The sequence below is a fragment of the Micromys minutus genome (genome assembly GCF_963924665.1).
Source record: "Micromys minutus genome assembly, chromosome: 1".
In the NCBI taxonomy this organism is placed as follows: Eukaryota; Metazoa; Chordata; class Mammalia; order Rodentia; family Muridae; genus Micromys; species Micromys minutus.
Genome location: NC_137969.1, coordinates 258,760,858 through 258,787,179, shown reverse-complemented (window position 1 = coordinate 258,787,179; position 26,322 = coordinate 258,760,858). Strand labels below are relative to the sequence as shown.

The following is a 26,322-nucleotide window of genomic DNA, read 5'->3' as shown; positions in this document are numbered from 1 at the left end:
CAGGCACTTAAGAGTGTAAACAGGCACCCATTACACCATGCAGAACCCCAGGAGGCCCAAGAGCATGAGGGTATGTCCTTGCCAGGATGCTGAGAATAAAAACAGACACACCATTCTGAAATTCAGCCTCTGGAGATTCCATACAAATTCTGAGAAGAAGGGGTGGGATCAAGAGAAATGAGAGGGCTAGAAGCCCTTGCGGTGTGTGGGGGAAGTTTTTCTCCCCACTGCAGCTTAGAGACTGCTTTCGTGGAACGTTTTTTAAGAACCAGGCAACCACAGAGAAATGCCAAGCTTCCCTTATCTTTGTGACCTGGGGCGTGGCAGAGCAGACGAAGCCTCCTACTGGGCTCAGAGCTGGCTTTACAGATAACCACGAACTAGGGTAACTTTCAAGTTTGTGTTCTGAACGATTTGTTTCTCAAGCTGGCCAGCTCTGGCCAGGGACCCGTGGAAGCTGTTTGCAATGTGATCTTTTTTTTTTTTCAAGTGGGTAAGAAATGTACCTCCTTCCTCTTATCGAAACCAATCTAACTGTAGGGATAAAAATATCATAAATCCTTAGTGCGGTAGAAATAATACCTCAGAGCTGAAGCCTGTGTAGAGAAAGTCCCCCAGCTGACTCTCGGTCAAGGCAGGGAAAACAAGCTTGGTCAGCAAGAGAAGACAAAACAGGGTGGAGCAGAAGTGTCAGTCTGTCTGAAGCCACGGACGTGGCTAAAGTCTGTCTTATTAGAAATCCCTTTCATGTATTTAGGTGTGGTGGGATTGGCTTTGTCATTTAGAGCAGGATGGACAAAATACTAAGATCCTGGCTCACCCACCCACCGTGTCTTTTCTGTTCTAAGACCTCAAATGATGCTGCAGGAAAACATGTGCCTCTTTCCAAGTGCTGTGGGGAGTGGCTTCTAGGTGGGCACGCTCCTTGCTTCAGGTGGAAACTGAAACAGGCACATTTCACTTGCTTCGAGAGGTGAAGGATGAAAGGCCAACTCTGGAGAGTGGTGGGTTGAAACAGGAACCCTGGCTGAACCTTGACTGCATAGAACTCAGGCTGTTGGAAAGTAAAACTGCTAACGATACATTGCCATTACCCCGTAATGTCGATTGTGATGTTTCCAACCCAGAACGAAGTCCAGAGTTATAAGCCCCACTGATGAAACAGTTCTAGATGTCCAGATGGCCCGAGGGGCTGACCTAGACTCTTTATGCTTGTCCCGGAGATGCAGGGGATGGAGCTGGGGACTTTGTGTATGCTAGGCCAGCAACTTGCCTCTGAGATTCACCCCTCGTTACCACACAGAGATCAGCAGAGCTCTGAAAGATACTCCCCAGTGTCCAAAGGCACAGGGAGAATTGGTAGGTTTCCAGCTGCCATTGGATTTTATGGGGCAGACTTACAGAAAAACAAAGTTACAGTTTCTTAGAGTTAAAGCCAAAGTCAAGACTGAAAGTGTCAATGAACACAGTCTTCCCCAGAAGTGTTCTGATTAATAGGCCTAAAGAATTAATTAACTTTGTCCTTAGCGCCTACTCAAGACGGGGGAGGGAATGAGAGCAAGGGTGGGGCAGGCTTGTTCCTTCATACAGCTGAGTCTGTTTCATTCTGGGCTGTTTTAGTGTGCTGTAATATATGGTACGGCACAGGATGGGGTCAGAGGTCACAGAGTCTCAGTGTGGACACAATAGGGCGTGGTGCTGCTTTGGCGAGACCGACAATCCTGCATGTTGTTCCCCAAGGTGTTCAGATTTCTGAATGAACAGCTTTATGAATCTCATTATTTTATTTAACATTTTAAAAATTAAGGTTATATGAATATTGGTAAAATACAACGACTAATAAGAAATGAAAGTAATTAAGGGTATTGTGCCACCTTTTCCTGGAGTGCAGAATTATTAATATTTACAGTCAGGGCAAAGCGGTTTGCCTGACAAGCTGGGTCTGCAGTCCTGGAGCTGCACCTTGTTAAGGCTAGTTGTTCTGGCTGCCTCCGCCCTCCAATTGACTGTCAGTCACTTATCCAGCCTGCCTCCGCCCACCTATTGGCTGTCAGTCACTTATCCAGCCTGCCTCCGCCCTCCTATTGGCTGTCAGTCACTTATTCAGCCTGCCTCTGCCCTCCTATTGGCTGTCAGTCATTTATCCAGCCTGCCTCCGTCCTCCTATTGGCTGTCAGTCATTCTTATCCAGCCTGTTTGATGAGCACTTCCTATGAGTTTGAGTACTGAAGATTCTGGGGCCCAACCCTCAGCTTGTGAAAGCTCAGATCTGAGGGGTAGATTTCCTTAGTGGAGAGTCCCGGGACACAGATAAAGATAATTAACAAGATGAAGTCTCTCGTGATGACCAAGGGACAAAGATACAAACTGAAAGGTGTGAGGGTTCAGTTGGGATAGGCACACGGGAGTTTATGGTCTTGGAATAGCTCTGGGTTAAATAGGAAGGATCTAGAAATGTAAGGCAGGGGAAGGGGGCAGCCGCAAATCTCCTAGTCCGAAGTAAGAAAGGGTTTGGAACAACGTTCCAGAGAGGAGACAACCAGAAGGAAGAGAGGCAGAGTGGAGCTGCCAGCCTGGTCATTCAGAAGCTTGGCTGTGGCAAGGAGCCAGAAGTTTATTTTAAGAACTAGGGGGAAGCCATTGCATCTGCAGTAAAAGAGGCATCGGATGACAGAGCTTCTGAAAGGTCGCTGTGCACAGGGCAGGCTGATTACATAAGCTGGGATCCCTGCTGCTTCCCGGATCCCACTGCACAGGCCGGAGAAGGGCAGAGAGAGGCAGGTGTGCTGTGAGCCCTGGTGCAGAAGGCACTAGAGGACCTCAGTCCACTTAACCCATTCTGTGCTGCCTTACCTTCCTTGTTTCCTCAAATTTCACCTGTTTAAACTCTAACCCAGAAAGAAACAGTTCTTATATTTGATCTACCAAGGCCTCGGTGAAATGAGGTCAAAGTCTGAGGGGAAAATATATAAAAATTAAAAAGAAAATTCATCAGTGACAATGACGTTTCTAGAATTTTTCAGGCTTTCGTTACATAGGCCAGTGTTTGGACATTAACAGCCAGTGACTGGATCAAGGGCTTGGAATGTACTTGGAAGAACACTGGATAGGCCTTTCTACAGACAAGGCGATTCTTGAAGAGCTTCACATAGAGCTTAGCTCTAACAGGCCCCACAATGCACAGCGTGCCCTGACAGGCACGCCCTGGCAAATGGACGGACTCTTCTTGGACTGTGGGGATGCTGCGCTGCCCCTGTACCCACCTGGGTTCCAGTCATTAAATTATCTCTAAAATGCTGCCAGAGGACATAGACTATTTTATGAAACATTCATACACAGGAGGCAGAGGGGCTCCAGCCAGTAAGATATATTCAGATTGGGATGAAGGCAGTAGCAGATTTGGGGAAGCATCACATGGACACATCATAGAGTGGCACCCACCATCTTCCCTGGGAACCGAACTATGAGGTGACAATGAACTTCCCCAAGAACCCAGCAGAGCTCAAACCCAGCCGGTCACATCACCTCTCCAGCAGGTCAAACTTGTGTGGATTTACCTGGCAGAGTGGCCACTCCAGGCTTCCTGAGCTTTGGAAAGCTCAGCGCCCCCTTTCTCTCTCTCACTCACAAGTCTCTGCCCACACTGGGTTAAAGATGTAGCCCTTAGTCAGCACCCTGAGGGCTCCTTTAAGGTAAGTCTCTCTCCTTTGTGAGAGACGGCCTGGCACAGGACCTGGTACTCTCTGTGCCACCTAACAAAGGACCCAGGCTCCTTCCAGTCCCAGGAGCAGGAGATGCCTCCAGGGTTTCTGACTGAGTGTGGTCAATGCTGGTCAATTGGCTCAGAAGCCTTCCTGAAGTCCTAACTCACCCACTCTGGACAGGGGGATGGAAGAGCTGTTCTGCAGTGGCTCAGAAAATAAGTTCCAGTTTCTCCCAAAACAATCTTTGCCAGCATTGTTCACTGTTCATTATCTACAACCCTTCGAGCAAGGAGGGGATAAAGGCAAATATCTGTGATATTAAACAATTAAATGTTCATTTCTATTAAAATATCCGCACATCTGTTAATTTTTTTTCAGCCTCAGACTTTTTCTCTGACTGGCTTACAGACTCACCCTCGCTGGGGTATGTGGGAATATTGCATAATCCATTCCCAGAATGCATGAGTAGATCTTTACCCCATAAAATATTCATTCACTCTCAAAAATATTTGCACCCTGCTGTCAAATGTAGACAAATTCACATGGAGTATCAGAAAATGGCCATGTTAATGGGGAACGCTTCCCCTGAGTTTCCTTTGCACTAAAATATATTCTCCAAAATTATTTTTATAAAAAGATTAACAATTTCGACACTATCTGCTAATCCCTTTTCATTTAAACCTCTGCTGATATAATTCTTTGCTTGTCATTCAAATGTAGGTAATAATTATAGATTGCAGGCCTCCATCCTCATTAATGATAAATTGTGTGGAAGTGTGAAGCCAAAGTCAGCTTTGATACATCTCGAAACTCAATTTCCACGGCTTCCCTTAGCTATGTACAATTAATTACACAGTTAATAAGGGAAATACGCTAATGAAAGGAACGCTATTTACCCAGCCCGCCTGCCTTTACCAAATATCCTTCTGTATGTTTCTCTCCTTGTAATTTTTGTATACAGGCAGTTTAAAAGGGGAAAAAAAACAAAAACAAACAAAAAAAACCCAAAAAAACAAAAACAAAAAAACAAAAACCAAACCAGTACAATGGACGTGGTGGCTTTTAATGCCAGTCTGCAGCTACTCTGATTAAAAACAAGTCCAAGGGAATTTTAATCCAATTGTATATTTCTACTGCTTTCTGCTTTTTCAAAGTCCTGAAATAGCCATTTGTCAAATAAATAATTACCACTAAGCTACTGCACTGTACCAAAGATAAAGTTATCTCCATGCAATGAAAACATGGAGAATTTTAGAAGAAGCTACGTGGAAGACAAAAAGGAAAAGCTCAGTCTTCCTGCCGCAGACCTGCGCTCTTTTCTTATCCCCCAAACCTCTCTTAGAACGATCAAATCCGCTCATTCTGTTTGGATAATCAGAGTTTGGCTGCAGCTGGATTAGCAGACACCAACACTACCCTTTATGGAGAAAGATAGCACCTTCTCAGGCTTTGGCCAAGTCTAAACTCAGAAGAGAACTACAAAAGGCAAGCAGGATAAAGCTGGTTTTGTTTGCTCTTTATAGCACACAAGGACGTATGAAAAGGTTCGCTGCAAATCTTTATTTTACAATATATTTGTATTAACACAGACTGGTGAATATTCTTTACGAAATAAGAAACCCATTTGGTTCCAATCATCGCCATATTCCTTTGACACAAACAATGCTCTTTGAGGTATGGGATCTTTTAGAAATTCTATTAGTAAGCCAACCCTGCGTTCCAAAGGGTTAAGGGGAGAGGCAGGGGATAAGGGGCTTAAAAAGCGCTCATAAAGTGCACTTCTGATGACCAAGCCCACCCTTTTAGCAGGGAAACAGATTCTCTGGGGGGGACAGTTTCCACAGCAAACAATACCCACTGCTCCCTACATGCTGGGGCCCTGTAGAGTATCACTGTGGTGCCAGCTGCCCAGGTCCATGCCGACATTTGGAGCACCAGGCAGTGCTGGTGCCTTTAAGAGGCTCCTCCTGGACCCCTGCTGTGGGATATTTCTGAATGTAGACTTGCAGAAAATTCATCCATTTAAACCAGCCCTTCACCTGCCTCACAGCAACTGGATGATCTACAAAATCCAAACAGCTGTCTCCAAGTCACAACAACGGGAGCTGCTGCGGTTCTCAAAGACCCAAATCTTTCCTATTCCCTGGCCCAGCACAAGAAGGCCCAGTGGAGACATTTCTGCTCCGTGGATGACGACAGTGGTTAGAGCAGGGAAACCTTTGGGAAGCGGGAAGAGGAGGGATGGTTGCTTAGCAACGCACAGCAGCCTTGCAGTTACAAAGCAGCGGGCTTTTCTTAGCAGCAGCCTTTTATATTCGGTGCCAGTGATGTAGTCATTACGATTTTCTGATGAAGTTTTTAGGAAGAATAAAGAATTCCAGCAAGTGCTGCGGGGTTACCTAGGACAGCGACACGGGCGCAGGCTTTGTCTCACGGACGGTTAGGATTCTGGGTTCTCTAACGCGTTAGATAATGTTTGCAGAGATTTCGAACGTGCCCACTGGAAGCAGAGAGCTTTGATTTTTATCTTTCTAAAGCTAGCAGGCTATGTATGCTCGTAAGAAATACCACACAGTCGCAGAAAATGACTATGAACCCGTAAGACAACATTACACAAAACCCCAAACCCAAGTGCTCAGTTCTCTGTCAACCCAAGGACTTGAGCCCGGGATCCTAGCTGTCTCCTCCACTTCCTCAGACCTCCCTAGAAAAGCAAAATGGCGAAAATGGAAAATGCGAGTGTAGTGAAGTCAAAAGTTGGTCTGCAACCCAGGGGGCCTTCCCCTCCCCGTAACCCCCATCCCTACCCCCCCCAACCCGCCGCACACAGTCTCATCTGGTTATTCCAGACAAGGTACCTGAAGGAGGGCCAGTGGTATGAATGTTCACATTTCACAGTGAAATTTAGAGTGAAGACCGTCGCGTCTTCTTAACCTTTTCTCAGCTTAGTGCCAGTCATATTGTGAAGTACCCAAGTCGAAAGCTACATGTTTACCAGGCTTGACAGGTGAAGCCGGAGTGACTGCTGGTGGACTCCTGTTTACCCACCTGAATGTCCCCCCAGACCAGTGCTGTGCAGAGCAACAGTTTCTTCCTGTGCTCACCTGATCGGTTGCTGCCTTCTTCTTCCTTTTAAAATACAAGAGCTGTATGTAGCCTTGGCTGGCCTTGAACTCACATAGATATTCATGCCTATGTCTCCTGAGTGTGGGGGTTAAAGGCCCGTGTCACAGCACCTGTGCTGCCTGGGTTCTTTGCGGACAGCCACTATAAGGTGACTGTCTTCTGAGCACAGAGCGTGAGGGTGGTTTTTAGATGCTGCAGTCAGTAGGATGTGAGCTTCTGAGCAGAACAGCACTTCACTGCACCCCGTGTTTAATCTGTACATAGTGTTTCTAGTAGCATGGAAAACAAGAAAGCCTCAGTGTCTTCCTCTGCAAGACATCTCAGCTCTCTATAGACACTGGAAAAATGGGAGCCACCACGCCTGTCGTCCGGGAATAAAGAGAAGTGGCCTGAAGGCTTCCAAATCCTTGAGAGAAGCACAGGGCAACCGAATTTTCTCCATCTAAAACTAGAGTCTATAAATATATATAGAAAAACCACCACCACTATCAACAATAACAAAACCATACAGGAGGCAGGGAAGGGACATGAGAGACGCCATGTAAACTAGAACCCTGTGAGGCCTGCGTGCTCACTGAAGAGGTACACAGTTGTCTGTCTCTACGGAAACAGCAATGTTCTGACGTGAAGATCAATGGGAAAACAACCCTGTTTTCACGACTGTCCGCAGTGTTTGACAAACACACACACTAACCCTCATAAAGTGGTAACTTTAGCACAAGGTCACACACACACACACACACACACACACACACACACACACACACACACACACACAAATCCTGAGGTCCAAGCCTCTCTAAGGAGCTGAGAGTCTGAACATGGCAGGACAACAGCTGCCCCGGGCACAAGAGCAAACAGTCCAGAGAGGAGAGGCCTCGGGAGCTTGGGAAGAACAATCACACAGTGTTTCCTTGTCCCCCTCGAAGGTATTGAAAGTAGAAACCAACAACACTAGAGATCACACCGAGCAAGTGTGAAAATGAACTTAACACCTGCAAGCAAAAATGGACTCTTTGAAGTCACAAATACAGTGGGTGGGTTAGATTGCAGATACTGCCAAAGAGAGGTCTCAGTACTGGAGGACAGTTTTAGGGAAGTTCCTGTGACAGAGATAAAGAGTGAAGATATGGAAAAGATTTAAGGCATAGGAACACCCAATTATACTTCTGCTTCAAGAGAGGATGACGGGAGCCAATTTTAAGTCATAAACGGTGGGACAAGGATATTAGCTCAGCGATGGAGCACTTATTTCTAGGTATAGAATTCTAGACTCAGCTCTTACTGCCGAGAAACAGACAGAGCTAACAGATGGCAAGAATTCTCAGATTCAGAGATTACAGTAGGTTTAGAGAGAGAGAGAGAATAAAGTTCTAATAAACTGCCCCAAGCTCTTACCTTTATACCCATAGATTATACCAATCTCTCAACCCTCATCGGAGAGGTCTCCTTGAGGCACAGTCAACAAAGATTCAGAGACTGTGAAGTGCTCAGTTTTACATGGGAAATCTATATGACCAAGGCTTGCCAATCATCATGGAAGGCGCAGAGGAAAGACTGTAAGAGGTAGCAGGCACCTGCCGGGAAATGGCATTTGCCAGGGGTGGCAAGGCCCCTTGCACACAGGAACTCACAGCACATGGATAGTGGCCCATGAAGCCTCACCCTGAGTGAGGAGAGAGCTTTGATGCTGAGGTACTTGAGGATGTGATCTCAGAGAAACTCTATATGCTTTAAGTAGAGGGTCCTGCACTTACGCCCTTATAGGCAGCACTAGAGGGGCCATGTGGGAGGGGAGGAGTTGGAGAGGTGAAACCATCACCAGTCCTGTTTCATAGGTGGGAGACGTAGAGACCATGATGTTTAATGTCACCCTATAACACAGTGTCTCTGGCTCTGTGCCATCATTTTTTCTGTGCCTTTTCTTGCTCCAGGAGAGGTCATGATCTGTGACTGGGGTCCTCTCCTTCAGTGGGTGCTGTCTCTTAGTGTTCTTGCCTTCCGGCAAACAGACAGGATATTTAAGGAAGGGAATGCTGACCTTTTGGTTCAATGGACCTCAATAATTCATGTGGATGGGGTCATAGACCCACGTACTGCCGCTCAGAGGCCGTTTCTTCTTCAAGTCTTCTAATCGCAAATAGCCCTGAGTGTCCTGTGAGGCTGAGCCAGTCCCAGGAATTCCTCACTGCTCCTCTCTGGGTTGCTTCTCCGCAACAAAGACCTTGTGTCAACATCCATCGAAGTCCCAAGAAGGAAGGGGTCTCCCAGAAAAGCTCACAAAAGCACTTGGCTCTAGCTCACCTTTCCCTAGCTCTTCACACTAAGCTGAGTGCAAGCCTCCCGAGAGCAAGACAGACACGGGTCATTTTCATTCAGACTGGCGCTGAGCACACAGTGAGGCTCACTCGCGATGTTTGTGGAGCTGTGTGGTTTGATGGAACCTCAATACATACCTTTTATAAATCAGGTTAATTGTATCTAAGTGTGTGAACAGCCAGGCGACGCCATTGCTTTGACACAGCTGTCTTTCATCCCAGCTCCGTGTGCCTACGAGCCACAGGCATGGAGAAACCCAGTGGGCTCAGCACACACTTCTGGGCTTGGCTCACCTGCCAGATCTACGTAGGATGGCCCAGTCAGCTTGCAAGCATCTCTGTCACCACCGTTCAGAAAACACTGGCCAAGCAACATCTCTGGATCCTGTTTCCAACACAGGTTTCCCGGCTTCCCCTGCTGAGTGTCATTTGTGAGGCTGCTGGTTCCAGCCTTAGTGTGCTGATTTTTTTTTTTTTTACCTCACTCATCGAATACTAATAGGATGATGTCATTTATTCAGTTTTACTCACTTTATCCACTACAAGGTCCACAAAAAGTGGAAGCAGTAGGAAAGGAGATAACCTTTAAAGCAACAATGAAGAGGAGCTTGCGCCTCCACACACCACCTCAGCCAGCCATCACGATCCACCAGGGCAGCTGCACTCCTTTTACACGTCTTCCACCGGCCCTCTGTGTGCTACCAACCCTCGGGAGACACAAGGCTTCTTTAGCAAGCACCTGCCTCGAGGTGTGCATATGCCATGGCAGGGCCTTGCTGTGTGCCTCACTGGGGTCTGGCAGAGATGAGAACAGAAGCCCAGATGGCAGAGAGGCTGAGCCTCAGCAACTCTAATGCCTTATACAGCCAGTTCGATGTTTAGAACCTCCCTTTACACACTCAAGCCACAAGGTAACCCCCCAAGTAAAGAAGAACCCAATCAATACCCTGTATATTACACTCCACGCCACCCACACAGAGCTGGTGTCACAGCCCTGACCATGAGAGGCCTGGGGTTACCCCTTAGGAGGGGTCTAAAGCAGCGGGAGATCTGCGAAGGTAGCCATTCCATGGGAAGTGTGGGCGGCATGGCGTGTGGGGGGGCGTGGCAGGTGTGTGTGGTGTGGTGGGTGTTTGTGGCCTGGCATGTGTGTGGCGTGGCGTGGTGGGCGTTTGGCGTGGCGTGTGGGTGGCAAGGTGTGTGGGTGGCATGGCAGTGTAAGATGGCTTTGCTAATGGGGCTCCTTCAGCCTAAGATGCTGGCAGCAATTGTCCACAGCTTCCCCTTCCCCCAACACTCATACTTTGGGTTCCCTGCTCCCCTAAGGCTAGCACTCACTACAACTTGAGCCTGACCTGAAGTGCATGTGCTTCCAGAACAAGCCTTAGGATCTTCCTGACCACTGTGGGCTCTTCATCCAGGGGCGCTGGAAAGCTATGGAGTGAGGGGCTTGGCTCTCTGGATAGCACTGGGGTTTATCACAGCTTACCCTGCAGCCAGAGAACATCCCGTCACCAGAGCCTGTGGCAGATGACAAGTGAGGGAGGGCTTAGTACCCGCTCATCTTGCCTAGGGTGTGGGGCAGAGTGACACCCTCACTCATGAGCTGTGAATAGAAAAGCTGTCAGCTTGATGCCGAGGATAGCCCTTGGGAGAAAGCAGCCTGCCGCGCCTCATCATGAACTTCTGGTCTCCAGGACATCAGGACTTAATTCCTATCTTAAGCTTCAGTCGTAGAGACTTGTATGAGGCCAAAGACCCAGCATGCTTTTCAGAATGTTCCTTTCGCTGATACCTGGGAAGTGGGTGTTTGTACCAGAGCAGCCCTACCCTGAGTCAATGTAATTCAGTCTTTCACACAGAAGTGTGTGTGTGTGTGAGTGTGTGTGTGTGTGTGTGTGTGTGCCTGAGACACCGGGGTGTACACTTATATGGCAGCTTATGACATACCTCGGACGAGACCATATTTTGTGTTTGTTCTCTGCCCTGGAAAGTTGATTTCTGTCTCTTCTGGATGGCAGCACTGCCCTCGCCCGTAGACGAGTAGCTAAAGGCTGGGAGAAGAGACGGGAACAAACTATCTGATTATTGATAACTATCCCTCTGGCTCTGTGGTACATGTGTGGCTTGAAGACCAGTGCTCAATCTTATCCAGAGCATGAACACCCTCCATCCAGAAGGAATTGGGGTGGAGGGCTCACACCATGTTGGCTATAGGCACACAGTAGGGGCTCATGCATGTTTCTGCACCGTCAGCACTTAGGAGGACATGAACAGGAAGGAACAAAGAGCTGTTTGTCAGCGTCAGGGGTCTGAGGCCAACAGGGCCAGGCTGGAGAAAAACTATACTCTGTAGCTGTGTCTACACCTCATGCCTGGCTGTATGCTCTGAGCTGGGCCCCTGTACCCTGAGCCCAATCCTACATCTTGAGCTTTGCTCCACACTAAGCCTAACCCAGCATCCCAAGCCCGGCCTCATACCCTAAGCCTACATCCTGCTTCTAGCCTCATGGCTGCTCTGGGAGGTCCTATTCTGTGCTGGCCTCTGGTCATCTACAGTATGGGCAAAGGTTGCTTTGTACCTCTAGACCTTTGTCTTCTCCATCTGAAGTCTCATCTCCCTGTTCTCTGGGATGAGACCACACATCCGTCCCATGTTGGAACTTCTGGTGCTTTGTGACTTTACATCAGTTCTGAACTTTATTGTCTTCATCTGTGAAATGGGCTCACCTTGGGTCTTGCTTGGTGGGTTTCTGGGGATTGTGCTATATGATGACCCAAAGGAGCTAGTCACAGCGAAGAGTAAGGGGAACCAAGCCTCTGCCCAACTTTGTCTTCACTGCGAGCTGAGAGGTCGTTTTAAAATGTCCATGTTCAGGTTGCTTTCCTTCACCAAGCCCTGTGGGCCCAACAGCAATAAATAGACTCACTTTGTTTTGCACACGATCACACCCCAGAGACTCCCAGCTCTTGATACCAAGCGAGTGAGCAAGCTCCCAACTGACATTTTCTCACAACTTCCCCTCTGCACACACATCCACACCAAGGGCCTCCCTTCCCATTAATGCCAGATAAGGCCATCCTCTGCTAATATGTATTTATAGCCATGGCTCCGTTCATGTGTGCTCTTTGGTTGGTGGTTTAGTCCCTGGGAGCTCTGGGTGGTCCAGTTGGTGGATACTGTTCTTCCTATGGGGCTGCAATTCCCTTTCAGCTCCTTCAGTCCTTCCCCTGGCTCTTGCACTGGGACCCTTGGGTTCAGTCCGATGGTTGGCTGTGAGCATCTGCATCACATGTCTTTACCGATCACCTGTTGATGCCCACACAGACTGGTTCTGTAACTTGGTTGTTCTGAACAGTGCAGTTATAACATGGCTACCGTAGCTTCCTCTGGGTGTGCTCCCAGGGCAGCTGTGGCCCTACTCTATGGTGGTTCTACTTTTAAAACACTTGTAAGAAAAAAACATAAAAATTAATTGGTGAGTAAATTAAAGACAGGGTATCACTGTGTCTCCTCCTGCCTCTGCCTTTTGAGTGCTCGGATTAAAGGTATGTACAACCATGCCAACAGCGACTTGTAAATGTCATTACATTGCTATTTACTTCTTAGTGTGCGTGGCTGTGTGGGTGCACGCATGCTACAGAGCTCCTTGGAGCTCAGAGGGTGACAGACCGCAGAGGTGGGTCTTACTTTCTGTGTGGGGCCTAGGATTGAACTCAGGTTGTCAGTGTTGATAGTAGGTCTCTAACCACTGAGCAAGCTTGCCAGCCCCAAGAAACTTTAAAGTTTTAAAAGTTGTTTTCCTCTGCGTGCGAAAGAACACGCATGATGCTTGTGTGTCTGTGTCTGGCTTATTTCCCTCTGTGTGGGCGGTGATCCACCCATCCACACGGTCGGCGATCCACTGTGGACCACTGTTATGCTCTCTCTGTCCATGCACAAAGGCTTCTGCCCTCTCACTCTGAATGTAGAGAAGTAGTGAGCAGAGGTTGGAGGAGGATGGATGAGGGAGAATGATCAACATGTGCTGTGTGCACACACTGTGTGCACACACTAAAATATCACTCTGGACCCCGTGCACATGTGCAATTAACATGTTGATCAAAAACAAAATATTTTAGAGGGCACCTTTAAAGAAAATAAAGACAAAAGAAGAACAACAAAAACATCAAAGTCCAGCAGCAGAAAGGGTGGGTTTTCGGAGCATGGCCTTGGGTGGCAGCATGCCTCCTTTGCTTTGCGGCTTTGCTGTGACTATAGGCATTTGATTCTTCTGCTAGTGATTGCCTGTCACTATGGCTGATCCACTGGGGTGACACAGCCCAGGAAGGTCTCAGCTTGTTATCTGGTGGAAACCTTCTCCTCCCATGTGAATCTCTCTGCACTTGAGTCCCTGAGCTATGAAGGAACATTGATTCCAAGGGGTCTTGCTTTTATAACTTAGCACGACAGCACAGAAGATAGAGGAGTGTCTGAGGCCAACCTGGGTGGGAAGAGCCACAAGGAGCCTGGCTTCCCATGATGACCATGCTTGCTGGACCCCTTGCATACCCCACTGCAGGGGAAATATCCAGTAACTGATGTATCTTAGTGTTCAGTTTTGAGTCAGCATGGCTTTCTGGGGTGCACTTATTGCCAACATGGAGTTGAAAACATTTTTGTTCTTAGTTTTTCTTTACTCTTTAAAAAAATATTTCTCTATGTGCTTGCATGTTTTTCTGGCATGAGTGTTTATGTGCCGTGTGTGCACTGCCCAGGGAGGCCAGAAGGGGCCGTCAGATTCCCAGGAGTGGAGTTTAACAGGTGGTTGTGAGCTGCTGCATGGGTGCTTGGGATTGAACTCCGGTCGTCTAGAAGCAGTCTCTCTCAATTCCTTTAAGCTCAGGCAACTCACTTTGCCCCCATGCTGCACTGGACCAGCGCTGTGACTGAGTACCCAGAGGCCCCTTCACTCATCCCTGACATGTGTTTCAGCTCATTCGTCTTGCCAGCCGCCCAATTAGCAAGCACTTCCCCACTGAGGGTCGGGGTGACTGATCACCGCAATTATCTTCCCTGTAGCTCTAATGAGCCAAGGTCAATTGCAAAGGGCTGAAGTGCCTGGCTGCCACAGCCTGTGCAGGGAGGACCAGCATAGGGCTTGACCCTAGATTGCTGGACACATGCTTTCTTGGCCTTAACCCTGGCCCAGACCCATTCTTCTGAAGCCTGAGAGGAGTTTCACAGCCTTAGTACTAAGTGCCTGGGATCCAGGAAAAGTGTCCAGCTTTCTGGGCTTCTTGGGTCCTATACCAGAGAAATTCTGAGGCAAGACCCCCTGTAACCACAACACCACCTGGAAAGGAAAGCAGAACTAGTGGGTGTGGAGAAAACAGGGACCTAAGGCTTCAGTGACTGGGTAGTCCTGCCTCCAGATCCGCTTCCTGGGAGAAAATGTTGGGTCTCAAGTCCTGCTGTAATTGCTAGAAATACCTCACTCCCCTGGGGCTTACAGTCTGGGCCAAGAGAAAGTGAGAATGAGCCAATGGGACCTTCACAGGTCTGAATGTATTTCTAGACCCAGTGTGGAAGGTGAACGAGGCCATAACAACATTCAGGTTATAAGATGCCTGTGATGGGCTCCAGTGCTACCGCTGATCTCTACCTAGGGTGTCTTGCTTTACGACAGTGAGGCCTTGGGTAGTTGTAGGCTGAGCCCCACCCTCCATGCCCACTGCAATCAGAATTGGCATGCATGTCCAAACACAGTTTCTCTTAAAAAAAAAAAAAAAAAGGATTTCATACATCACACAGACACGAGGTATCACTAAATTGTAACCCGAAGTCAGGAAGCACATGCCAAATCACAAGCACTGAAGGGAACTAGTCAGTCCTGACAGCCCACGTACTGACTCCTTTACCCCAGCACCATGTCATTGTGGGTCTGTATTTCTCAGCTGTGTTTCTGTAAAGGGATGGATGTCCAAGTCCTGGAGAAGTCAGATCTAAGTCCAGTGATGGCTGTCTGTGAGAAGCACATCTACCACAGTAAGAGGCTGAGAACACTGACCTCGGTGGACAGGTACAACGAACATATCAGTCGGGAATAAACTAGGAGCCTGGTACGTACTAGGAGCAGAGTAAGTGATAAGGTGTCTGCCTGGTTGGGGGTCCCTCCCACTGCCCCTATCCCAGAACAACATTGTGCGGTTCTCCTACTTTAAGAAGAAACAGAACCAAGCAGAACAGGGAGAAGTCACGGACAGTATGTGTCATCTGGGGCATGACATCTGCCTCTGTATGTCCGACTGGGTCTCCATGAGCAAGATCCCTGGAGCGTTGTCATGGAAACTTACAGAATCATCTTGGTCAACACGGCTACATCCTGGCCTGTTGGATCTGCCAGAAGACATGCTAATGACAGTTTTCCAGTTTCCTGTGGCCACCAGACCATACTGTGACCAGATGAATCAGCTAAGGGAGGACCTAACCCTAACCCTAACCCTAGGTGAGAGTACAAAGACAACTTGCAGGGCTGTCCGGAGGCAGGAGGACTAACTGTATTTCCATGATCACAGCAGGTGCTTCCAAAGCAGGGACTCTGCCTCAGGCTGGAAGAGACCCCATTCCCACTTGAAAAAGATTGCATGGGCACATGTCGTTTGTTTCTGCCCAGCTTTCCCTCAACAGCGAGATGCCCACTGCTAGGACAGCCAAGGGACAGACTGAAGAAGCTCTGAGTCATAGATATCTCTGTTAATAAAACTGGAGAGTAATAATATGCCATAAGGCAGCAAGACTCTCCATTCTTGGTCACCAGGGAAAGTCATGGCCCTGCCATGAGGCTATGCGTGTCAGCAAACAGGCCTCCAGTAGCTCCGGTGACTGACTGAAGACAGCTCATACCTCCTCCTGCCCCCTCATCTTCAGCTTCATAATAGCCATGAAAGACATTTGTTGATTTTTTTTTTTTTAAGCTCAGATGGCATTTGTTGAGCTGGGAACAGGGTGAAGGAGGCAGTGACCACTTTCTACTCATCAAAAGGCAACAGTCTGGCACACACTGGCTTTTAGACTTCACTGGAAGGCACACATTCCATCTCAAGTCCAAGGGAGCATGCATGCATGTACAAGCATGTGATCCAAGCGGGACAGAAAGAGTTCAGTGATGAACACACCTTTTATGTATATCTGGGACTCACGGAGGAACACTAGCAACTTCCAAGGCTAGGGAGCAGCTGACAGAGGGACACGGTAGAACCATTCCAGGGAAAGCACACCCTGCCTGTGCCTGTCATTCCTTCACATCAGTCAGAAGTAGCTTAGAGGATGTGAGCCTTACCAGGATCATGTGACCAGTAGAGATGTCCATGTTAGACTGGACAGGCTCCTCAGACCAGGATGAAGTGCTGCTTCGAGCGGAAGGGCTAGGCATCGGCCCGTCGCTGAACTGAGATGACACGCTGTTGACGCGGGATGTGTGTGGTCCTTCCGAGCGATCCTGCGGCCGAACAGCCATACGCTGGCGGCAAAGCTCCTACAAGACAACCAGAGGCACCGTCAAGGGATCAAGCCTTCCAAAGAACCCACTTAGCGACCCACCCTCCCTACCTGCCCACTCAGTCTCAGTCACAAGCCTACGCTAGAAAGAATTCGTGCTCTTGGTTACCAGATGGACTATAAGGATTTAGCATGCCAACCAGTGTGTTTGAGGTGCTGTCCTTATGCCCCTGTGACATCTACAAGCCACTGAAGCAAGTCGGCTCTGAGAACAAATGTGTCAATTCACACCTACGTACACACATACACATGTGTACCCAGGAGCAGACAGAACTCCATCACCACACAGGTTTCTAAAGCAGTCTTTTTGTCTTATTCTGGTCAAGAACAATGCAACAATTACATCAAGTTAGAATCTCTTTCTCAGTAGGTTACAGATCATGTGGGAGACGAGGAGTCTACTGCAAAGTGGGGACGTCCTCGGTCTGGCATTCTCTTCTGCCCCCAAACTATCCCACTCTGAGAAAATGTGAGGATCCCAAGATCTTCGCAGCATGACACTTTGACGCTGACTTTGACCTTTGGCCTCTAGCTTCTGCCTTCTGATGGCCAAGAACCCATTCTAGAAGCTTCTGAGAGTTAAGGCAGGACGAGCCCCTCTGTGTGTGAAGAAACGGAACTGTGACTTATGACATTAAAATGCAATGGTGTCAGGAAGGAATTGGAAACTACATCTGAGCCCGACAGAACAGCAGAAAAAAGAATTGTGCCCTCGCTGCCAGTGTGAATCGAAGGCCATGGCAGAAGGTCAGAGAACAAAAGAATGTCCTTGTCTTATTCAACCTGAGCCGGTCTTATCCCTGGCTTCAGACTTCCCACAGAGGCCACCATCAATGTAGAGACTGTCCCATCCCCACATAACCACCTCTCTACAGTAGACACCCATGCTCTGGCTTCTCTCCCCACAGGTCTACAACACAGTTCAACCCCCCCATGCTACAGCAGGGGTCCTCACCTGGGGCTAGTGACCCATGAGAGTCTTGAGACTTGAAGGCAGCTGAGATGCAGAGGTCATCATAATTACCATGGATGTGACAAGGGAATAAGCAAACCCCAGAAAACAAGACCTGTGTGAGTGGGGTGGCCTCTGACAGCAAGGGGCCACAGGACCAGATCGACCCGGCCACCTGGATTCCTCTTGTATTTACTTATTTAATTGTCAGCTCACCTCCTGACAATCTCAGAAGCAAGGCAGAGCAAACAAACAACGAAGCCCGTGTTCCCTGGAAGGGGCTCTTCTCAGGCCGATGGCGCAGGTTGCTAACCTAGGCACATGCACACCTTGCTCCCTTTCTACTGACAGAAGGGAAGCCATGGATTCTGGCAAAAGGCACCAGGAAGAGAAGCTATGCGGTACTACCTGTGGCTTACAAGGTTTAGCTCAGGCTGAGATCCAGTGTGCCCCCAGCATGAGCCTAGGGGAGGGCACAGGAACCCTACTGCACATGTACCTGTCTGTGCCATGAATCAAAGAGGGTGGCCTGAAAATGTTGGTAAGTGTCCCCCAAGAGAACCCAGTCCTGCATGTGAACTTGGGCAAGCCATTTGAAACCTCCAACCTTGGTTCCCTTCAACGCTGGCTGGCATGAAAGATCAAAAGCTCATGTGTATGAAATGCTTAGTGTGGCAGAGAAAGCCACCTGGTGTCAACCAGCGGAGCTGACCACACGCAGCTGAAGTGAATGTCAAAATAGCCCTCTGGGGCTGGGCATGTGTGTCTGCCTGGCATGCGTGAAGCCCTCGTGTTCTGTCTTGTACCACATAAACCTGCCATGACACCGTACACCTGGAGTCTCAGCACTGGGGAAGTGGAGGCAGGAGGGTCAGAAGTCTGACTGTCTGAACGAGAGGGTGTAGCTGGTGAAGTGGGCTGATGATGATGCTGTGTGAAGCCTTGGAGTTAAATCAGGAGAAACATAGGGGCCATGTCCACTGGAGCACAGGAAGGCAGCTATGGAGGCCTTGTGCAGGACTTTTCTAGTTCATGAGCCAGTAGGTGAGCCCTCAAGGGTAAACATTTCCACAGATGCCCAGAGAGTAGAGACACAACAAGGGTATCTGAGGCACAGTGTAATGGATAGAGAAAGATCTGGAATGCAGCAGAGGGCTGTAGGATCTGTTTGTCTCCCCTCCCTCCATTAACTGACTTGTAGGATGCACATCTGTAATTACCCACTAATTCATAGTGCCTGGAGCCCAAATTCCTTCCTTCCGGACTCCTAACCGCTCTGCTTCTCAGTTTCCTCATTTGTGAAGTGTGACAGCAGAACCAGCTCACGGCTGTGGAGGGCTAAGTAGCCCAGGTGTGATATCACACTTGTAATCCCGTCACTGGGGAGGCTGAGGCAGAGGTCCACTCAGACCTCACATAGCCAGCCATGGTAAGCTCTGGTCTCAACCTAACAAAACCTAGAGAACTGAGCACTCGGCTGGCAGAGTGAGGTGCTCACAGCCATTGCTTGCTCATCACTTGGAAGGGGATCTCAGGTCTGACCTCCGCAAGCTCACAGAACATTCAGAGCTGGGCACAGTAAGGGAACACTGCTGTGGGCACACGCTGAGCCTTCCCAAGCAGCAGGGTCACGAGCCACCAGGAGGGGCCCCTGCTGGAGACACTAGGGCAGCCTTGGGCTGAGTTCTGAAGGAGGGCTTCCACGATGAGCTGGCGCAGCATCCGAGGGGAAGGAGCTGGGTTCTCTGTCTCTCCCTGATGGTGGCACTGCTCCAAGCCACGGTTTTGAATCTTCACTTAAGCGGCTCTGATCTACCGTCTCTTCCCAGCGCACATACTCTTAGGAATAAGCCTTCAGCTCCTCTTCCTCTGCGGAATACCCAGTGTTTAGCAAGTGGCCTCTCTAGCTTAGCAGGGTCAGAGAAGAAGTGCCTCCAGGGGCTGACTGACCTTGGAAAAAATGCTTCTACCCAGCTAGGGAAGATCACTGTGCATAGGGCTTGTCCCGGCTCTAACAGTGACTTCATGGTCCTCAATGTACCCTAGACATCTTTGCAGCATGTGTCACACCAGGATCATTCTCTTGGTTACACACTACCCACACCTGGCACTACAGCCTGGCCCAGGACAAGGGAACCTGCATCTTCTGTCTCTGGGTCACAGTAGTCTTTCCACCTGCCTCATCTTCCTGGTCTTTCCAGTCTGAGACCTGGGAACCTGTAGCAGCCAGTCTATGAGACTGTAGTGCTGTAAGGACTGGACACATGGAGATTTAAAAAAACATATCAATAATGTAACAAACACACCCAGAATGAAGCCTGAGCTAGGGTGTGTGTGTGTCTGTGTGTGTGTGCTTGCTCGGGGTGTTTGTGATATGTACACGTGTGTGCTCACTTGTGTGTGTGTGTGCATTTGTGTATGCATGCATATGTCTGTGCATGTGTACATGTGTGCCTGTGCCTGTGTGATCGTGCATGCATGTGTGTGTGCGTGTGAATATGTGTGTGTGTGCACTTGTGTGTCGGTGTGTGTGTTTGTGAGTACACGTGCATGTATTTGTGAGTGCCTGCATGTGTGTGTGTGCCCTTGAGCACATATGCCAGTGTCTTCCTCTACCCCCTGCCCCCTCTGTTAAGGTAAGGTCTGACTGGATGGCCTTGGCTGGAATGGAACAGCGAGACCTTCACCTGCCTCTGTCTCCCAACTGCTGCTAGAGTTAAAATCATCAGGACCAACTCCACCTTATCTTTTTAAAATAGGGTTGCTCACCAAAACGAGAGCTGGCTGATTTGGCAAAGCTAGCTGGATAATTACTGAGCCCCAAGGACCCTCTTGTCCCTGCCTCCTTCGTGCTGGCAGTCCATCTGTGCATCACCACACCTGGCTTCTCACGGTTGCCAGGACCCAAACTCAGGCTCTCGGGCTTATTTGGCACCAGCTTTGCTGAGTCTATTTGATCGGTAAAAACTGGCCAAAGCCTGTTCCGTGCAGATCTAAGCTTCTGGTCTAGTTTGGGTGTGAATGCTCCTATGTTCCCTCCCGGAACTGGGAAGCTGTAACACATGTGGCCTTTGTGTGCTGCTGAGTCCTTCATTCAAAGAGCAGTGTCCACGCCAGAGAGGGCGAGCACGCACACAGAGCACGCACACAGAGCACGCACACAGAGCACGCACACAGAGCACGCACACAGAGCACGCACACAGAGCACGCACACAGAGCACACACACAGAGCACGCACACAGAGCACACACACAGAGTGAATTGCATGCATGTCCTACAGGTGGTGCTCTGAGAAGTGGTGGGTCCAGACAGAACTGTGAAAGGGAAGACAGTTTTCTGAGCAGAGTTGGTATTGCTAACTAAGCTGTATGAACACGCTTGGAGAAAGCCCGGAGAATACCTGACTGTGTCTAGGAGTCTTCCTCATCAATAACCTTGGCAGCAAACAGTCCTCTGAATAGATATTCCCAAGTTATTCTCTAAACGTCCTAGAGAGGAAGTCAGCGGCACAGGCTTCTCCAAGCCATCGAATCCGACTCGTCAACTCCTACACTTCAGCTGGGGTCACAAAACCTGCTGTGCATATAGAAATAGGCAAATAGGTCTTCCCTCAGATGGACTGAGGGCTCATGTTTTCCCTCCTTGATTTAATAGAAAGACTCCCTAATATATGCAATAAATTCTAGATGAAGTCTAGACATGAGCAAAGATGCTGTCTGTGAACAGAACATCACTTCAGTGAGACAAGCCCAGGGCCGTCAGAGCAGCCTAAGAGTTAGAGAAGCTATCTTCCCAGCAGCCCCTGACTCAGCAGCCAACAGGTGGCTGATTGCTCAGGGGTGAGGGAACAGACGCTACCAGCCTCAGGTGCTGCTGGAAGGTCAAGAGCAGTTCCCAGAATTCCTTCAGACGTCCCAGCCGCACTGAGACCAGGAACAGACAGCTCATGTTGTACCTGCCCACTAGGCTTGAGCTCACCTAGACGAGTATGCCTGTGTCTGTCTGTCATTTCATCCAAATCCTTATTCTTCAACAGGGAAAAGCCCAAGCATGTAAACTAAAATATATTCCCCGGTAGCAAAGGGGACACTGTGCCATAAGTGTTTTCAGGATGTATGCCTCTGGATAGGACTCTGTGTCTTTCTAACGTGAGGTTCAGGTCTGTCTGAAGCAGACCTTGTGTCCCTGCAGCGGGATTCATATCTGGAACAGGCTGTTTTCTCTGTGTCTTTCTGGAGAGGGCTGTTGGTTCAGGACACTTGGGCTCCAGATTTTTGGTTGTATGGTCTCTCGTGTGTTGAGACGACTGTCAAGGAAGTTAGGCGTAAGATGTGTCCTAACAAGAAGGGTAGGTACATTGACAGCCACAGAAGCAGGATCTGACTTTGCAGGCAGTCCCCAAGGTGACAATTGTCAGTGAGGTGACTTGACTCTGCCCTTGGGAAACAAGCATCTCGGAGATAACAGTGAGATGAGAAAAATAAAATTCACAGAGGAGGTGGAATCTGTTACCTGGGAGAGACCTGTGTGGCATGGTGGCTGAGGATGAGACTCTGGAGCTACCTGCCCACCTGTGAGTCCCAGCCCTGCTGTTTACATCTGGGTGACAGTGGATAAGTTCTCTAAGCCTCTGTGACTTGGTTTCATGATCTGTGAAGTGGGACAGTAACAGGATCCTCTAATGCGTGCTGGGCAGAATCTAAGTTAATACTTGTGAGGCACAGGGCTTGGTGCCTGCTAAACATTCAGTCAGACACAGAAATGTCAGAGTCTCATGTGCACAGGGAAGGCAGCACCACCAGCTAAGGGAATCCGTTGTCTGGAGGCCCTTATTCCAGGACACTGCACTCTCATGAGACCAAAGACCCGCAGGGCTGTCCCCACTGCAACAAGGCAGCAGCTCCACATCACAGCCATTTTGACATCTAATCTCTTTATTTAACAAGGACACCATTCACCCCCATTTCCCCCCTGTCATCGTAGAAAGAAAAGGCTTCAGGTCTATAAGGAACGAGAGGAGCTCTTAACCCTGGAGTCTGGTTGAAGCCTCTCCCCAGTTCGTAAGTCAAGGGTTCCAACATAAAGGCTGCTGACAGAGAGAATACTTCCTTTTCCTCAGAGCTGGCTTATGCTAAAATAGTAACCAAGTATGCTTAAGGCCAAAGTCTGTATGATTTTCAAGTGTGGCTTTACCCTTTTGTTCCCAGATAATTTTCTAGGAATCTCAAAAAAAAATGCTGTTTAAAGTAAAAGAAAAAATATTGTAGCATCTCTGTCACCTGTGACCTAGCATTTTACCACTTCTGAGTTTCCCACCCAAAGCACAAGAGCCACCTATGATCTTACTTAGGCTTCTTACCAACCCTCTGAGATGAAACTCCAGAGGCCAGAGAGATGCAGGAGGCTACTGTAGGCACTTAGCCTTTGAGGATGGCCCTGCTGTTTTTCTGAATGCCTTCCATTTATCCTCATGCTGAATTTTGTGTTAAAAACATGAGGAGCTGGAGAGGTGGCCCAGTGGTTAAAAGGTCTTGATACTCTTGCAGAAGACCTGGGTTTGGTCCTCAGCATCCATGTGACGGGTCATCACCATCTGCAACCCCAATCTTAAAGGACCCAACCCCCTCTTCTGGCCTCTGAGGGCACCAGGCTTGCACGTGGTGAGCATATGTAATTGCAGACAAACACACATACACATTTTAAAAAAACTTAGATTTTTTTTTAAAAGAAGTCTTACTAACCTCTATTTCTGCTTCATACAGCTTGCTCTGAAATTACTTTCTGCAGCAAAGCCAAGTATCTGGTGTTACATGAGTCAAGGCTCCTGGGAGATTAAGGGAGACTCCTTGAGTGGTGGCTCCATCCCTGACACTGCTGGGACACCTCCTAGCTTTTAAGGCTGTTTGACCTAACCTTACCAGTGTGTGAGTCCAAGTATTTTAATATATCCACATGGCATATGACTTACTTGCCAAGAAAAATAAGACACATGGGGCCTGCAGCCTGTGGCAAATCTCTTCCTTTAAGCAAATGTGGAGCACGGATCTTTAGGGTATCTGTACTGTTTCTATCATATCCAGAGCCACTGGAGATGCCAGTGTGCAAGCCCAGGGCACTGGGCCCCAAGCACTGTCACCCGTGCCCTGTGTGGCCTATGCACAGGCTCTGAGTCCTTGAGGCTGTGTCTATAGAAGAGTGTGTGTCAAGTCCCAACAACCTGTATCAGTTCTGGACTGGGAAGCCGAAGCCACCCAGAACAGGTCCTCGGGACATAAGGACACAGAGTCAGTCAGCTTACAGAGATGCACACCTGCCTCATCTTTAGCTCTACAGCCTTTTGCTTGTTGCTCTGTGCTGAGCTCAGGCCCTGGGAGGCTTCTGCAGGGTCCTCTAAGTATTTTATACTTCTTTATAGCACAATTTGCAAAAATAAGTTGAATAGGATTCCGGGGGCAGAAATTCATCCATACACACAATAAGCAAATGCCTCATTTCTCAGTCTTGCGTCTGACGGGGAAAATTACAGAGCGGGAATCACTCCCAGAGAAAAGACCTGTCACTCTCAAATTCCAGCAAAAGACCAGGACTACAAAGGCTGGGGAACGCTCCGCACCTTTCCAGGAACAATCAGCACAAAGCTGTGCCTGACGGCGTGTGCACACAAAGGCCGCCTGGGACTTTTAGGGTTATTGGTAGAGCATAATTAGTAGTAACAGGACAAAAGTAAGGAAGACACACACAAAGGCGCAGAGGAAAAACGCTTCATTACGATGTGCTGGGCAGGAGAAAGGCCAATTACTCTGCAGGTCGGACACAACCCCAGGAGTCCGCCCCGAACCCAATACCCCTGGGGAGCTGCTGGTCTCCTGGGCAAGGACAGGGGCCCTGAGCACAAAGTGTCTTGAGGCACCTGCCAGACCCCAATGGTGGAGAAGAGCCCTATGTTCCCCCCCCCCCCCGCCCCATAGGATGAGGACCTGTGACTGCAGGGTGTCTGTCCTGCCTAAGGAAGGAGAGCCAGGTGGAACCAGGCAGGGAGGTACCGCCATTGACCAGTTGTAGGTGGTTTTTACTTTATTCGTTATTTTTTTATTGGTGCTCACCAATTTGAACATACACTACTTTCATAATAAGAATGACCAGTAGTAGAAAGCATGTTTGAGATTCAAAACATTCTACGTTCAATGTGACATTTACAAAGCAGGTGTGGACAGGTCGGGAAGAGTCTTTCGGGGTGAGAAAGAACACCCAGAGAGTGTTTTTTATGTAATTATGTCTCCCCATTCATAGCTTAGTCTTATTTCAGTGGCTTTTACGTCATCCCGAACTTTGGTTATAGAGAACTTTGAGCCCTAAAGGGGGTTGGATGCTTCACACGAACACTCCAAAGGATCTCACTGATGAGAACTGTGGGTGGCACAAGCCTCCAGTGCCTTCCCCACTCAAGGTCAAAGCAACAGCAGGCCTTTTACACACCCAGATGAGTGCTCACTCTAAATGATGCTACTAAATGATGCTACTCAGCCATGTGGCTGTCACCTCCAGGTGATGTGGTTCCAGCACCTCCAATGAGATACTGCCACCTGGGCAGATGCTGGCTGTCCTCACATCAGGAAGGCAACCCTGCTGCCAGGCTCTGGACTGCTGTCTGCCACCCACCGCCTCCTGGGATTCCCTGTGACTTAAGACCAGAGCTCTGTGGCAGTGTGTGCACAGCTGGGTGATCTGAGGTGCTGTGTGTGCTCCACAGCATTGTGACTAAGCCAAGCGGTGCCGCGGGGACATCAGTGTGTGTCGGGCGGTACTGAGTAATGAATGTTCCCCGTTTTGCAAGATGTTTTCTCAAAATAAAACTTAAAGACAGACACATTTCAACTGACGTAGAGGAAGATAGCTTTCCACCACCCTCTCCATCTGGAACTGTCTCACGAGTAACAGACAACACCACTACTGCAGGCACACCATGCTCCTCTGAGCACGTATCTCAGCCAGCCACAGTACATCCACGGCCATGATGCTTCTTCAGCCTACCCTGCCTCCCAAACCACGGGTGGGGCCATTGCTGCCTTGTGGTAGGTTGCCCTGGCAGTGTTTTTATTCTGATATTAATTCTTCTTCTATAAGAGGGGCTGTCCCAAGGAAGAGTAAGATCAGGTACTCAGGTGACTTCATGTCACCCTCCTCCCCATTCTAACAGGTGGAATAAAGGATTGGGCAGAGGGAGGGAAAGGCGGGGTTGGAGGTTTTAGGGAATGGAGGGGGACAGAGGAAGAGGAGGCTGAAGGAAGATGGAGCAGAACCAGGTGGCCTGGAGAAGCTGCAAGCAGCAAGGGACCTCATAGCTGATGGGTAGAGTCGTGTAGTGGTCAATCCGCCCAGTCTAGGCGTGCAGCTCATAACTATTGTAACGGAGTTGTGTGTTTTTGCTTAGGCCTATCTCGGTTGGAGATTTGCTGCAACACTGTCTGTCTTCTCTTCCCAGGGCGGAGGACCCGCAACGGGGGGCTTCAAAAGATGCTTGCTTATAGCACCCAGGTAGGTAGCATACTTGAAGAGTCCTGGACACACCACACCAGAGAGTAGTGTGAGTCCTTGAAAGAGCCACCACTTAGAAAGGAAGTCAAATTTTGACAGCAGCAGCCCAGGCTTCCCGAGAAATGTGTGAGAGATCATTCCGTTCTC

At 48.9% G+C, this 26,322-nt stretch overlaps 1 protein-coding gene across 1 annotated transcript in view; it reads right to left on the bottom strand.

The window, feature by feature from the left end:
- Positions 1 to 26,322, bottom strand: part of PTPRN2 (protein tyrosine phosphatase receptor type N2) — a gene marked incomplete at both ends in the record, with an annotated part of 697,231 nt that overhangs the window by 68,557 nt on the left and 602,352 nt on the right. Inside the window, one exon of the mRNA XM_080936716.1 lies at positions 16,471 to 16,665. Coding sequence (XP_080792842.1) covers positions 16,471 to 16,665 — 195 coding nt within the window. The remainder of the gene's footprint in view (positions 1 to 16,470; positions 16,666 to 26,322) is intronic.